Source organism: Lonchura striata, chromosome 12 (genome assembly GCF_046129695.1).
Source record: "Lonchura striata isolate bLonStr1 chromosome 12, bLonStr1.mat, whole genome shotgun sequence".
Classification (NCBI taxonomy): domain Eukaryota; kingdom Metazoa; phylum Chordata; class Aves; order Passeriformes; family Estrildidae; genus Lonchura; species Lonchura striata.
Window position 1 is genome coordinate 9,467,508 of NC_134614.1, and position 16,442 is coordinate 9,483,949.

Here is a 16,442-nt window from a genome sequence, read left to right on the forward strand (position 1 = left end):
AATCCTTTACTTAACACTGCAGAAGGGCACAAAGACAAAATGCCCAGACACCTGCTACTGAACACTGCCAGCTCTCTGCCACTTTCCTCCTCTCCAGCACCTTCCTCTCTCAACCTCTTCTTCCTCCTTCCTTGTTTTCAGTTATTTTTGTGGAGGTTTCACTTGAATCATGTGTTCTTACCTGACTGACAGTCTGGGCCAAAACGATTTTCATCCCGGCAGTTCTGGCAGCCATACCCACTGTATTGCTCCTAGAAGGGCCCCAAAATGTGCCAAATATTATTTTCCTATATCACTCTGTTGTTTCACACATCATTATAGTTTAAAATCTCTCCCCATTTTTGATTTTCTGTGGTATCTGAAGCAACATAGTGAAGAAAACTGAACTTTTCATTGCTACAGTACTAACCAGCCCCTGTGGCAAAGGAGATCTCAGTGTAAGCTGACACACAGAGGGCATGCAAATGCCAGGAACTCTGCTGGGCACTGAGGAAATAATGTCCTAATTAAAGACAGACAGGAACATTCCAGCTGGCTCCTGATATCTCTCTGAAAAAGGAATCTGGAATTCATTAATACCAGTAGGATTTTTTACATTGATTTTACAGGGCTCAGGGACCTTCAGCATATATTTCAGGTGTTTTTGAGTTAAATCCAAAATCAATTTTCCTCAAAGATGAGTCCAAGAGGTAGAATTTGAGCTGTTAATTAAGGATGCTGTAAAAATATACAGTTCATCAGGGAAAGTTTCAAGTCTAACACTGATTCATTACCCTATACATTTTAGAAGCACAATTCAATTCAATTCAATTCAATTCAATTCAATGCAATGCAATGCAATGCAATGCAATGCAATGCAATGCAATGCAATTGTTTATAGTTTGGCTGCACTAAGTCTGGAGTGGTAAAGAAAAAAGTAAAAAATATCTGTCCTAAATTTTCTTTCTCATCTCTCCTGTTTTTCCTGAGAGAGGGAGCCTCTGCCTACCTGCGTATAGCTCATTAGTAGCAAAGTGTCTCAGGGCTTCTTGTAGCCACAAACAGACACAATTATTTCAACTGATCATGGGTTAAATTAATGCAATTCTCTCCTTATTTCACCCAACTGCACGCCATCACCAACAGTGTTTTAGTGCTTATGCTGACAACAGCAATGTTGCAGGAAAACCACAGACACTGATGCTGGGATGAAAGGAGCTGCAAATGGCCTTCCAGGCAGAAGGACAGCCTCCACCCAGAGCACCTGCACAGACACCAGACAAACAACTCCCTCTGACAAAGCACATCACCCTCAGAGTAAATCATGCACTCACCTTGCAGATGCAGGTCCCATTTTGCTGTATACCATCCAAACATGTCCCATGGCCATTGCAGGGATTTTCAGAGCCACCTGGACACTCTAGCAGGTAAGAGAAAGGACAGATGAGATGAAATTGAACAACCAGCACCTTTCCATCTCCTCCTGCCCCAGGTATTCCAGCTGTACAAAACAAAGGCCAATTCACCAGTAAATTATCCAACATGCCTAACACTGGCCCAGAGGTGAAAGGTCTAAGGAAAAATCCCAACAAGCCATAACTAAATTTCAACAAAAGCACTGAAACATTTTTTGAGGTTAGGCCACTGCTGCCAGCAGCACTGAGAGGTGAGGGCAGTTCTGGAACTAGGAACAGACAGGAACCTGCTTTGCAGACACTGAGCATTTTCAGCTCTCCTTGACTGCATGGAGAGCTGAAAGTGTGCCCAGAAAACAGGGTTCCCACATCTTTAGGGTGGGGTACCTCCAAATTCTGAGGACTATTTCTGATAATTCTGAAATCTGTGATTTCTCTGATGAAGCTAGTTGCTTATTCAAAGCTGATATGAGAACAGGTTCAAGCACTCAAACAGTCTCCCGTTTTCTATACTGCTGGAGGGGATCTTTCCATATTTTGTCAGTTAAACATGTGAGAAATGTTCAGCTTAGTAGGTCTTGCTTTTGGATTTTTGAGGCAAGATAAAACAAATTCTCATTACTTGGCATAAATCTGAGTGGGAGTTCTGGGATGGTTATTTTCACCTTGAGTTTGAATTGCTAAGTATTTTCTGTGGCTGAACAGTTGACTAACTCCAGACTTTAGAGCAGCACACGTGGCACACGCACTGCAGACAAGAGGGATATCAGAAAGATCTTCCTCTTCCTTTGGAAACTTTTGCAAAGAGGAACAAAAACATCCCTTTCCAAAAGTTTATTTTTATAGAAGAGACAAAAGGAAGTTCCACCACAGGAGGTTATGTTATGTGTTAATTCTAAGGGGATTCAACTCATCTGGAGCAAGAGATTATGTGCTGAACAGACAGATATGCTCACAGACAGATAATGGAGAACTTGTGAGTGTTCAAGGAATAATGAAAATTAATCACCTCAATATATATTTTATGCCTCCTATTAAAACACATTTGACCTGTTCAACAGCTGGAGGTTGTTGTAAAAAACCCCAAAACTTACCATAGCACTCTGTACCCCAGAATCCTGGACAGCACCTTTTCTCCTCAATTTCCTTCTTACACATGTGATGGCACCCTGGCATGGAAAGGGCATTTTCTCCTAACTTGACAGAGTATCTTAAAAAGAATAATCCAAGATTATGATTATACCACAAACCCAGCACAGGCCTGCTGGAGGGTTTCTAGGCAATCACACTGCAGTGCCCTAAGCTCTGAAGGGAAGAAAGGGCCCTCATCCCCTGTTCCTTGCACACACCCAGGAGGCTTCACTCCAGTTATGTCTTTTCTGAAGAAGCCCATTGATTTAAGCCTCAAAGATCGGTTAGAAGAAACCTGTCATGGACTGGGAATATGACAGGATGGAAACCTTGGGTGCTGAAGGGTTAAACAACACAGGAAAAAAAGGTAGGATTTCCAGGGTGACTCAGCATTCAACTTCACATCTAAAATAAGTTTGAAAGAACAAAATCTCCTTCCAGGACTCATTCCTTTGTATCTTTTACTAAAGACTCCATATCAAGATGGTATTAATTTGGATTTAATAGCCATATTATTAACAGATTCTGTATTAAATCTTGGACAAATGCCTTAAATCCCTCAAAGAAGCATCTTCTTTTCAACCCATCATCCCTCCCCTCTACACACAGGGTGAGTCCTTGGTGGCAGTGCCTCTTGTTCTGCACGTACACAGTAAAAAACTATTCTCGGGTCTGTCCAACAACCACCACGAGAGTAGATAACACCCAGAAAAGTTGCACAGACTCACATTATTCTTACACTTCATTTTATTTTTGGCACCACATCCTTCCCAAAAGGAACTTGGAAATTGTCTCAATAGCATTGCTGCTTTGGCTTCCATCTGACTCCTGTGTATGTGCAAAAACTGCTATAAACTGCAAAACTGCCATCACTATTTTTAAAGAACTTTGAGGGAATCAGAGAAAGAGCAGACAATGGGGCAGTTATTAACAGTTAACATTCACTGCTGAATACATACACAAACAATAATCTATAGTGTTTAATTTTACAAAAGCCTCCTAGTAAATTCAGTTTTCCTTCATCCTTTTCCTACCTGCCAAGCTCAACAGAGTATGAGCAAGGAACACATGAACAAGCAATTGTCATAAAGTGAACTAGGAAGGTTAAAAGTTCAGAGGATTATTGCTGGAAGCTGGGAGGATATACAAGGGGAACTATAATTATATTTTTCCTAATAAGCCACTAAGGTATTCTGGGTCTGAAACAGGTTTTTTTTTGCTAGACAGACCTCTGTTAAATTTCTACAGCAGGATTAACAAACTCAGGTTATTTAGGGCAAGTTAAGAGGTTACTGTAATTTAATTTGTTCTGTGTATATAGAACCTGCCCAGCAAAAAGTCTGTGGGATCTGCAAGGAGACAAAAACAACAATAATAGGGGCCATAAACGCATCTGAAAACAACTCCATGGACCTTTACAGCTCAAAACCATGTGTGTGTTCTCTCGAGAGCACACTGCTCCCTGCACAGAAGGGCTGCACCAAAAGCATAACAGTTAGGAAACAGGCCTTACCTGCAGTCCCTCACCCCTAGTTTTTGGGTGGTCTTTAACCAGCCTCTTGGACAAAACATTTTAGGCACTGCAGCACAAGAAGTACATGCTGTATTCAAGGTGAACATTGTCTTGACATTGCATCGCATGGATTTTAACTTAAAAAGAAAAAACAGAACAGAAATAGCCTCAGATTAACTTGCTATCCTAGGCACTTATCTTGCCAATCTTGTAATATCAAGTCACACCATTTATTAGATATCACTGGGGAGGGCAGTAGCCAGTGCAGCTGCTGGGAGGTACCCCACTGTCTCATGAACTAAACCCCCCTGCCATGGTGCTGCATGCTTAGATCCACTGGATCTCAGCTAGAAGCAACTGGGCAGATCACAGCAACCTTATCCTTCCCATATGACCCACAGCAAAATTTCTAACCATTTCTAAAATAACCACAACTCTGCACTTCTAATTTCAGCTGATCTTTTACAAACATGTGGTAGCGGTGTGTGAGGACAAACCCTGAATTAATAATCCTTGCCAGAAGACACTGAATTAAAAGGCAACACAGCATTTATCTTTTCCATGTCACTGATAAAATCCAGTTCATTGCTGTTCCATGGGTCTGCAGAGCTGACTGTGCTAGTTCAGTCTATTTCCCAGAGCCAGGAGCTGCTCACAGAAATATTTCTCATGGCAATTGTCTGTGAGGAGGCACAGGGAGGTGGATAAAAAGGAAAGGTGCTCTGCACCTCTTTGAACACCTCCATGCTTTGACCCCAGGTGAGAAGGACTCCATAAACATTGGCATGAAGATCAGGTAGGACACTTGGATATATCACATGGCTGGTGAATAAATCAGTAAGTCCTTCTACCCAACCAGAATGACTTTAGGGTCTGGTTTTCCTCACAGGCTTTCCTGCACTCCTGCACAACCTTGCTTTTTCAAGTGAAACACAGATGACAAAGTACACCCTCAAGAGTGGATGATCATCATCATATGCCAGTCTGTCATTAAAACTTGTGATTTTGTTCCAAAAGCATTTCCTTGAATTTCTAAACTTCTGGAAGCAAGCAATTGCATGGAAACCTCATTGGTAATTTTGAAAAAAAAAGACAGTATTTGTCACTGCTGATGACAGAGAAAAGCTGGGAGGCATGAGCTGTGTATGCCCCAAAAGGTCATTGACTGGAAAAAAAACCAGAGCTCATCTCAACTGTGCCTCTACAGGCTCTGTATTTTCTAAAAATAAAAACATTAGATCAAATTTTGGGAGGAGGCCTTGATCTGGAATTTCAAAGCCAATCCTGAACAATGCTGTTAATGCAGCAGCCCTCCTGTCCCCAGATCTCCTTGTTTTGGATTCCCATCAGCAATCTCAGCTTTGCTTCCTCTGAACTTAAGCCCAAATACATACATTTGCCCCAAGACAAGGGAGGAAGCCTGTGGCTTCCCAGCAGTTATCAAGAGCTCAGGAAGGCCCTCCCAGGTGATAGGCAGCAGATCCTGTCAGGAAAACCTCCTGAGAGATAACCTTCAATCTCAAGTCCACAGGGACATGTTCCTGGAATATTTCCCAACTCCTTCCCTCTCACTACAGTCATTGAGCTTTTTCTCATGTTTATGGATCCACCTTCTGCAGCCATACATGCAAGAATGATGCCCAATAAAGGAAATTATTCCTGTGGTTGCCCTTCCCATGGATATTAACTTCTAGTTGTGCTTCTGAGGCTTTCCTACCATACATCATTCTCCAGTTGCCCTGGCAGCAGAGTCCCTAGGAACCTCTTATGTCAAGAACTCCCTTGCAATATGAAGAGCTCAGAACCAATCTGAGATCCACCAACTCCATCTCTCCTGTGGGCACCAGCTTTACTGATATTATCCAGCAGAAAAGAGATCAGCTTTGTTGTTCCTTACGCTTCCACTCACACATGGCAGAGAGAGATTTCCCATTTTTCATGGAGAAAAACAGAGAAGACAAACAACATAGATGAACAAACGAGGTGCTGCCTCCAGAGAACTCTGCCTCTAAACATCAGCAGTGCCATTGGTGGGGTCAGCCATCTGACTGGATCTTAAATGAGAACTCCAGATGAAAGCTGGGCTTTTGAAAGGAGCCAGTTGAAGCCAGGCACATGGGTCTCACAGAACAGACAGCTCCTGCCTTTTTGGTTCTACCAAATCCCAGGGTTAGCCTTCCCTGAGACACAGCCTCAGAAAAAGGAATGGGAAGATGCCTGAGCAAGAAATACAAATGTGGACTCCTTCCTGTGAGTTAGAATTATGCCACAAACCTCTACCAAGTATCTGAGCCACTCAATCTGTATCAAAAAGACCAATAAACAGTAGAGCACAAACCACTAAATTAAAATTCTCCAACCTTTTATTTCATGTGTACTTTCAGGCATCAGATACAGCTGGGCCATTAAATGTGTTCTCTGTCATGGTGGTGGAGGAAGACACCATTATTTATACATTATTCTATTTCCCTTCTCTTTCCTTCATCAATGTGGCTCCATTTCTCAGTGGAAATGAAGAGTAGGAGAGGTGGATGTCTGCCATTCCTCCCTGTTGGCATGTTTAATTACTTGCAGACCTCTAAGACAAGACACTTATTGTGGAATCCCCCCTACCATACTGGGACACTTGATAAGTTTTAGGCAGCTTTCCAGTAAGACCTTCCCCTTTTTATAAGGAAATATGCTTGTGTCAGCAGCAACAGGCAGGAGGAAAGAGGAAGAAAACAGCTGAGTGGAAAAGTATTAAAAAAATATATTTCCCTGCTAATTTGAGTGACAGAACTGATGAAGCAGTTGTTTTCTGGAGACTTTTGCTTCTTAGGAAAGCAGAAGAGGGAATCAAGGGACATAAATGCAACAGTCTGGATACTCAAATTCTGGAAAGGATGACAGACAGACAGAAGTTTGAGTCAGAAGTGGCTCCTGGGGCACAGCCTCATGGAAAACAATGATGCACTGCTCCCTTGGGCTCATCTTTGACTGCTGTTTCTAAGTGCAAAGCCACTGGAAAGGAAGCAGCAAGAGGGAATATCTGTGCCTGTGATGCAGCAGTGCTGCCTGGTGACAGTCACTGTTCTGATCAGGTGATGTTGTGAGCCTGGACTGGGTCAGTTTGTGTACAGAGGAACAGGAAAGGAGGACTGATGCTCTCAAATATCTCCAAAATGAAAAGTTTTTAAAGTAGAAGGCATCTAGCTGTAGCCAAAAGAAGTCAAGAGCCAGGGTGCCTCTGTCTTCCAGGCTTTGCTGCACTCTCTCCCTGCACTCAAATGCTTGTGCAAGAGCAACCACTGCTCTCTGCACTCAGCTGAGACACATAAAAGCTTCTGGATGCTGCAATGCTTCCTTCCCTGCTCTCTGAACAGATGTCCCTCACTTCTTAAGTGCTTGTTTCTTGTATTCCACCTCATGAGAATATGCTGGGAAGTATTTCGTAAGGGCTAGTTTCATTCCCCTCATTTTCTCTCTTTATCTTTTCCTCCCAAACCATAACACAAATCCTTCTGCATGGCAAAAATCTCAAGGAAGAAAGAAAAACATATTTGGACGTCAGTGTTCAGCTCCAACAATCCTGGGAGCCAGTTCTGGAAATAGCCATTATCTCATGAATCACAAAGTTTCCAGTGCATTTGTCCTTTACAAAACAGAGCTGTAGACACATGCTTGAGTCATTATAGTCATGGACCTCCCCAAGTAGTTCTCAATAACACTTAAGCTGAACAGAGCAGCAGCTCCTGGACACACAGACTCTTCACACTTGTTCAAGGAAGACACTTTGTAGCATGAGGATGAACAGAGATCACAAAACATATTTACTGTTGCTCTGGGTTTCCCAGCATCTCAGCTGCAGAGCACTGGAAACATGGGAATGCTGAGACCACTCTCCTCATTTCCCACCTTTCTCCATTCCTCCTCCAGCACAGCCTCGATTGTCCTCCTCTCAGCAGAAAAACTTCCATTTGTCTCACCTCTGCTGCATCTTCCCCAGCCCATAGGAAGAGGTATGAAAACCCAAATCAGACTAACGAAGTCACTGTCATGTTTGAGCCATTAAAGCTGAGCCCTGAGGTAACAGGTAGCCCACAATCTCTCTTCTCTCTCAATGGCCCCTGCGAGTCAAGAAAAACCTCCTGTGGAATCATAGGACTTTTATTCCAATCAGATCCAATGGGTTTTCTAAACTGCTAGAGAAAGCTTCATTAGATCCTTCTTTTTCCTTATCTCCCATTATACACTTGCAAATGTTTCTTGCTTTCTCCATAAAGAGGATATTTTTGAGGAAAAAACTCTAAAAGGGAGTTTTTCCTGGATTACAGAAACTGCTCCAGAGGTGATTTAAACATTTAACTTCTCTGTAAGTGGGTACTTGCTACCTAATAATGTAACTGTTTCATGCCAAGCCAGACTCCTTAGTGATTACAGAGACCAACAGAGTGGTTCCATATAGAGACCTATATTTTCACCTACAGCAGCTGAAGACACAAGCTCATGCCGCTGAAATCCATCTGCCTGGAACCCACGTCTCCAGACAGATGAAATCCACCCCTAAAAACACTTTGTGTTTATGCTCAAGTTGCTGTAATGATCCCACAACCCTTCCTAGTATTCATTTATGGCCCTTTCACAAAAGATTCTATACAGAAGCTTTCACCCAAAGGTCTGACACTGAAGAATCTTTCCAGTCCTCTGGCTTTTTCTAAATCAAGTCCTTAAGACTCACAGGTCTGTCCACTCCCCACAAGGCCCTGCTGTGTCATTCAAGACAAGACAACCCTACAGGGTGTCTTGGTGTCAGGGTGTTTCCCTTCCCCAGGAATTTCCAAATGTCCCCCATAACTCTGGGCTTAACAGGCCAGTTCGCTCCCCCAACAGCAGGACACAAGGAAGGGGATGGCAGGAGATGATATAATGTGGATTAGTGTGAATTCCAGCCCACAGGAACTGGGCTGCCTCACCATGGAGTCTAGAGAACAAATCTACAAAGCTATCACACATTCTCCTAGGTGCTGCTGCTAAACACAAGAACAGAGAGGAAGGGATCAAAAGAAAATCAACAAGATTGAAATAAAATGGAAAGTGTTTAACAATCCTTACTGAGGAGCTTTTGGGAAATATACTTGAAACAAACTGTTGCAAAGGGACAAATTGATGAGACTGTAAAAATTATTTCAAAGTAAAGTTCTCCTGGGAAACTTACGGATCTGTCCTGATGGATACAAAGTTCCTGTCCCACATACTAAAACTAGCAGAAGACAAATATGCTGAATGTTTCTCTCTGATGTTGCTTCTTTCAAGTTCAATGCCAATCAAAGACATGAATTTAATCTGATTTAAAACTCAAGCAGCTCCCTTCAACCTTATATTTAGTTCCTCAGTTTGGACTACAGAAGATACCTTACAGCCCTACAGTTTTTACTGATTTTATTCTGCACCTAACTAAACGTAAATGAAAAAATGAGTTGTGGAGAGGACTATTTCCTAACATGCTACCATCCAAATATGAAGAACTGCTCAATGAACATTTAAACAAAGACCCGCAGACTTACCTTCTGACTGTCAGCTGTGGGAGTGAAGCATGCTGCTAAGAAGAAAAGCAGCAATCCAGGAGGATGCATTTTCATGCTTTTACAGGCAGGACCCTTTACACAAAAGGGGTGGTGAGAGAGGCTGCAATTTCTGTAAGATAACACCGCCTACTAAGAATCAGATCCAAGACAAACCAGAGGTTAAAAGTAAACAGGGAGAGAGCATTTTTGCACTGTGCTTTTTGGCTGCAAAGCCTTCAGAAATGGATCTGCTACTTCTGGCGTTAGTTCTGAATCAGCATAGCCTTTTTCTTTCCATTCTTTTTTTAAATGCACAAGCAGAGCTCCTTAGTAAAAGGTTTACTCAAAACAGGAACATCTACGGATTTCCTCTTACATATCAGTTCAAAACAGAAGGAAGGAAATCCTTAGTTTTCAGCTAATTGGAATGAAAAAGAGGTTAACTGTATGCTTAACAGAAGGCAAATCCAATGGGCAAACTTAAATACCATAAATTCATGATGAGTAAGTTAATTTCCTTTTGCCACTGATGTGAATATGTCCATAACACCTCAAAGCGAAGGGAGAGCTGAGCACTGCCTATCCCAAAGTATTCCAAGAACAAAGCAATGCAAGTGACAGGCTGTGCTTCAGAGCAAGAATGGAGCACATTGCATCAATCAAGCAAGCAAGCACTTTGGGCAGGCTTTGATATTTTTATTTTAAATAGTTGACTTTCTCAGCAAGAAAAGCTGATGCTATGGCAGCAATGGCAAAATTTCCAAATTTCATAATTTCCAAACACTCTTCTGACAGCTTGATGAATCCAAGGAGCACTTCCATAGCACTCAGAACAGGAAAGTCCCAAAACAGGATTAAAAAAAATACACACTAACCTGAGGTACAGTCTGCAATTTATATTCTCCTTTTGAATTTTATAAAAAATTGATTATTGACAGATTTTCTGTGTTCTTTGTCTGCTAAGAGAGCCCACTAATCTGAGCAGTCTAAGGATTGCTTTTGTTAGCAGCAAATCTCACTAAGCAATGAGGCACCTTCATATTTTCAAGCCATTAATAGCACATGGAGGTGCCTAAATGAAACCATGGATCCATTCTTGTACTTACATAAATAATGAGAGCATTAATAATTTTTGCCCCTGCATCCCCACCAAGACACACATGCTGTAACATATGAGGCATGTAGGAACCACTGTACTTACTGGTGCCGTTAGCTGTGCTTTACTTCTGCCTTCATGCTACAGGGAAAAGCAGCATGATGAACAGCCAGCCCTGCTATATATCCTGCACTAACAGGAAGCAGATAAGGCACACAACCATCCACTGCAACCCATGTGAGCAGCACCAGCCCACAGCTCAACCCGACAGCTCAGCCCACTTGTCCTGCCACAGGACAACTGCAGCCCTGGGACTGTTGCTGCCCAACTGGTGCCACCCTGTCAAGGTCAGAGGGTTCACACTGCTCTGGAAGCCATTTGGTACCCTGAAGATCTTCAAAATGAGGCAGAGGCATCATGGCTCAGCCAGCTCTGGTGGGATGGGAAAGTCACGAATGGGCAGTGGGGACACTCTTGTAGAGAATGGAAGGTGTACAGTGTTTTCTTGGCCTGCAGTCACGGCCCTGAGCTGGCCATGGAAACACAAGAATGAAGCTGCTCCTCTCCTCCATGCTGCCCCAGGAGGATGGTGAAGATTGCTGAGTTTTCCAAGAGCTGCCTGTATGACACAGGGATTAAGTTGGCAGCATCCACACATAGCTGATAAGTTTTTAAGGTGAAAATGGTTCATCCTGGGGCACTTGAGGGTGCATTGGCTTCTTTAATGGGTTTTCAGACAGTTTTCTAAATGGCTCAGCACTGAAAACGGTACAGGGCAAGAAAAGACACACAACGACTGATTCCAGGGCTTTCCACTGCTGCTTATCATCACTGTATCTAACCTACTGCAGGGAAACCAGGAAGGGAGAGAAATGCTTGGTGAAATTCCTGTCTGAATTAAATAAATCAGACTCACAGCAACATCAAAAGGTTCACTGCCAGCTTTCTTATCTGACCTCATCTCAATTAAAGACTAGCAATACAACAGCAATACACAGGCTAAAAATGCAAACAGTGAGTAGTGCCATTGTACAGCAGCAGAGCATAAACTGAAAAATCAAAAGGTCATCTGTCATTAGACCCTGCTTTCCTGACCAAGCAGCATAAGCAAAGTGTGTTTCAGCCACTGCCTATGAGCTGCTCTGAGAGAATGGAAACTTTGCTGACCACTGCTGCTGGAGCTGGAACACCAAAATCTGCAACAACTTGGGATCTTCATGATTCTGGAAATTGGTAAGATGGTGAGATGACCACCTCTAAATTAATAGGTGGTCAAGAGCCATTAGTAATGTTCAGTGCACAGAAGCCAAGGTGTTCTCAGCAGCAGTTCCAGCAGGCAGTGTCATCAAAGATGACACCACCAGCAGAGAAACACAAACCAAAAACAAGCCAAACAAATTACTGCTCCACTCACAGTTTCTGTTCTCTTCTCATAAATGGACTCCTCCTAAGCAGATAAATATATTTACTTATGGATGACATCTATAAAAGCTTTATGCCTTAGCAGCAAAATGCATTGGATCAATTTTTTTATTCCACTGTTTAGTCCAGTACTCTTCAAAACTGTCAACAAATAGAAACCCCAGTTCCCTCACTCATTTCAATTAGACCTGCTCATGCACAGAGGCATCTCTACAAAGTATTTCAAACCCCCAAAATCTTGTAAAGCATGATCCTGATATCTGCCAGAGAGCCTTCATCAAAAGAGAAAATGTAGGCAAGACTTGTAAATATCTGATTAGATTCTGACAGAATACACAAATGGCCCTGTGCAGGCAGGGTAGGAGGATTTTGTTCACATCATAGTCAATGTTTGATTGAAATAGGATTGTGCAAATCCAATTTTAAAACATACAGTAGGAGTTGTCAACTGTTTGCTAGTGTTTAGCTGTGAGGTTTCGCACATGGACATTTATTTATTTTGGAAAGCATGGAGATTGACTTATCTGTTAAGCGTCTCTTGCTCACATAACAGAAGGTGGCTGGTTTAGCAGAAGTCACAGACATGGGTCTCAGAAATATCTTCAAATTCTGGCCCTGACTTCTTCAAGATGACTGCTACAAAACACTTAAAATTTACCTGGTGGGCTCAGTCTCCCCCTTCATCAGCAGACTGTTGGCAGCAGGAACGCTCAGGATTTTTCTCTCTCAGGGAAAAATTCCCTCTCTTTTTATTTATGCATCTGTGACAAGCTGGCTCCTCTAAAGCAACATTTGTAAGACTGGAATTTTTATTGTGTACACATTAACATTTAAAGTTGAGAATTTGCTGGCAAAAATTACTCAACCTGTTTCACAGGAAAAGAAACCAAATCCCCACCTGGATAAGGCAAAGGATAAGGCTACAAACCCTCCCAGACTCCCTTCCTGCCTGTGCCACACACTGTGTTTTAAAATGCTGGGTCACCAGCTCTGCTCTGTGAAGTGTGTGCAGCTCTGACTACATTGGGCAATTTCCTGCTATTGAAATCTTTTGTTTAGAAACTATAGAGCCAAGGCAAGTGATCCAGTCCACCTTGCCACACAGCTTCTTTGGGAACTGACCATTTGGTTACATCCACAGAGAGAAAAGGACTCTTGTTCTGCACTTCTGGCAAAGCTGGGAAAGGACATTAAGTCCCTTTGCTCTGAATTGTAAGGGTGTAAGAAGGCTGTGAGTCTGAACAGGATTAAACAGGCCAAGCCAATAGTGCTTGTGTGTAGGAAGGGGGCTATCCCTGATTTATCCAACATACCCTCAGGGTCCTGGTGAAGATGCAAGGACACAATCCTAATTTTCCTTTCCTCTTGGCAAGTTGGAAGGAACAGGAATTTTAAGGTTTGCTCATAAAAGCAAAAAAAAAAAAAAAACCTGCAAGGATTGCAGAGAGAACAGGAGTCTGTTTATCCTTCTCACACAGACACAGTAGTCCAATTCCAAGCAGACAGGTAGGGCTGTCTGAGCACAGTGTTGTGGTACAATTCAGAAAGAAATTATCCTGGTTGCTCACATCCTGTTACTCTAAAACCTCTATGGGCAGCAGTTCCAACATCAGTAGATAAGTGCTTTAAGTCTGGCCTATCAGTTTCTCTGGACTCTGAGTTCCTTTACATGTTCGGCTGCAGTGAAAACCAGCAACATTTTCCCATCTCTTGGTTTTAGTTTTGTACCTTTCCCATTTATTAAGCAGCGCTCTGGGATTGTACTGGAAAGTCAGACTCCAAATTCCCCACAGATATCCAATATTAATTAGAATTCTGGGTAGAACTGTTTGTTTCAATAGCTGAGCTATTGAAACTCAGTACCTGATGAGGGAGCACAGTGGCAGAGGCAGTGAGCCCTCCCATGAAGTGCTGCTGATTCTTCAGGTCCTGTTGTCTATAAGGGATAGAAAGGACCTACAATGTGCTTGACTCAAGCTGTACCCAACAGTTTGCCAAGGACAGCACTGAATGTCTGCCTGAGAACAGACGGAGATGGGAGTCAGAATCCTGCTAGCTCTGCATTTTCAGCAATTTCAGACATGCTAGGGGTTCTTGTCATCCCCTCTGAGACCCTGAAAACTGAAGCACAAGGGTTTGGTGCCCACCTCATCTACTCTGGCTACTGCACTTCATGCACTTAGGTAGATTTTTCCATTGTTGGCCAGTCTATTTTTAGTGCTTTCTGGATCTAATGCATTTTCCATCCTCCCTTTTTCACTCAAATTTTAGCTTCACAAGTTACTAAATGCCCTTAATTATTAGGTGGACATCAAGCAAGAGAAGCTTGTGGTCTGCTCTGAGCTACAACTTCCTATCCTTCCTCATGTGGCTACTTTCTGCCTAAGATTTGGTATGTTTGAAGGTTAGTACTGCAGAAATAAACATTCTGATCAGAATGCAAGTAAGATGCAGCAGTACTTAGTTAATTAAAAAAACCCACCTCATTATCAGGGCTGATAAGAACAAGAAAGTGAGCAGAGGGGCTGTTGGAAATACCTGATTGTGCAGTACATCCACAGCCAGGCAGATCAGAGCTCTGCAAAGCAGCACAGGAATGGACACAGGACAGACAGGATGCAGGTCACGCTGTCATTTCTTCTTGCATAGAAAACAGTGTAGCCCAGGTCAGCACCTCCTTTACTTTCCTTCCTAATGAGGTTCATTTACAACTTTTTAATTGTAATACAAGGGAAGTTTTAAAACCTCTGGGCAGATCCTTGGCAGATGACACTGAACAAAAATAATTGTCTGGGTCTTCCTAGGGTGGCAAAAATTGAATCAGCTGCAAAGTCAGAACACAGAAATTTGAGAGTTCAGGAGATACTTTCCTAACAAAGGTCCCCCCACCTGCCTCTGTGTGTTTCTGGTCAGAACTTCAGCTACTCAAATATTGTCTTAATGTTGAACAAGGGTTGGAAGCTGGAAAGAAATTGAGGACAAAGGGTTACTAAAGAGGAATATGCCTGCAGGGCTTTGTAGTCCTCTTGCAAAAAGAGAGGCAGAAATCAAGACTTTCTATGTGAACTCAGCTGTTGACAGTGACTTCATTTTGCAGAACTTTCTGTAGAAACTAAATGTGGAAAGTTCTGGGAAATCTTTATGAACTGAAGCAATCAGCTTAGTTTCAAGATAAATTATTGTACATTTTCAAGAAAACATAAATTCCTGTATTTAAGAACAAAAGACTACATTAAAATTAGACAATAAAGACAACAAGCTGGCACTGAAGAATGACAGTTTATGAAAATTTTCAGCTCAATATTGCACTTAAATGAACAGAAATGCACACCCACAAAGCACTGACTCCAGCAGGTTCTAACACAGAGCATCTCTCCTCTGGAGACTAGCTGGGAGAATGAGCTGTTCAGGCTGGAAAAAATCAGGTCCAGGGAGACTGACTGCAGCCATATCAGTATTTAAAGGGTTTTTTTAATGAAGGATTTTTACCACGGCAGACAGTGATACAACCACAGGGAATGCTTTTAATATTTTTTTTTTTAAGAGATTTAGATTAGATGAAAGGAAGAAAGTCTTTACTCAGAGGCCCTGTCACGGGTAGCCCAGAGATGCTATGGATGCCCCATCCCTGGAAGTGTCCAAGGCCAGGCTGGATGGGGCCCTTGGAAAATAGATCAAGTGGGTGGCATTCTGCCCATGGAAGGGGACTTGGAATGAGATGATTCTGAAAGTCCATTGCAACAGAAACCATTCTGTGATTCTGTGAAAGCAGCAAGAGATCAGATATCTGGTAGCAGGAGAGAGGGGGATTTCTTGTTTGGGGTTTGGTTGGGCAGTAATTTCTAATTTTTTTACCAAGTAAAAATGGAAAAAGAGGTGAAGTATGAGGGAAAAAAGCTTTATATAGCCCATGCTCTACTTAGCAGAGAATAGAAGATGATTTATTGAAAAAATGCCCTGAAAAGAAACAATTCTGATAGCACCACAGGTAAGATAGTTACTGGAAGAATCAAAATATACTGCAGTATGTACTTCATTAATCTTGAAATGTGATCAATGCTTACCAAGATATCAAGGAGGAATTGCAGCTATTTCCTGGATTAATAATCTGATCCAAAGGGACAGATTCTATATTTTAAACAGGTGTGAACTTAAAAATAATTTTAAATTTAACCAGATGTGTTTTTTCTATGATAAAATACAAAAAAGAGGCCTTATCTGCTCAAAAGTACGTAACAAGCAGGGGGTTAATCCCTGCTTACTCAACAGAACTCATGTCTGTCTCAAGCACAGGGCACCCCTCCAGAACAGCCCTTATTTGCAAGATGGAAGCAGGGCTG

At 42.3% G+C, this 16,442-nt stretch overlaps 1 protein-coding gene across 1 annotated transcript in view; it reads right to left on the reverse strand.

Moving 5' to 3' along the window:
- STAB1 (stabilin 1) overlaps positions 1 to 10,835 on the reverse strand; it is a 52,229-nt gene extending 41,394 nt beyond the window's left edge. Inside the window, exons 1-6 of the mRNA XM_077786091.1 lie at positions 10,786 to 10,835; positions 9,585 to 9,731; positions 4,039 to 4,175; positions 2,489 to 2,604; positions 1,314 to 1,399; positions 182 to 251 (exon numbers count right to left, since the gene is read on the reverse strand). Of these exons, the coding sequence (XP_077642217.1) occupies positions 182 to 251; positions 1,314 to 1,399; positions 2,489 to 2,604; positions 4,039 to 4,175; positions 9,585 to 9,659 (484 nt within the window). The 5' untranslated portion in view covers positions 9,660 to 9,731; positions 10,786 to 10,835. The remainder of the gene's footprint in view (positions 1 to 181; positions 252 to 1,313; positions 1,400 to 2,488; positions 2,605 to 4,038; positions 4,176 to 9,584; positions 9,732 to 10,785) is intronic.
- Positions 10,836 to 16,442: the final 5,607 nt, after the last annotated feature.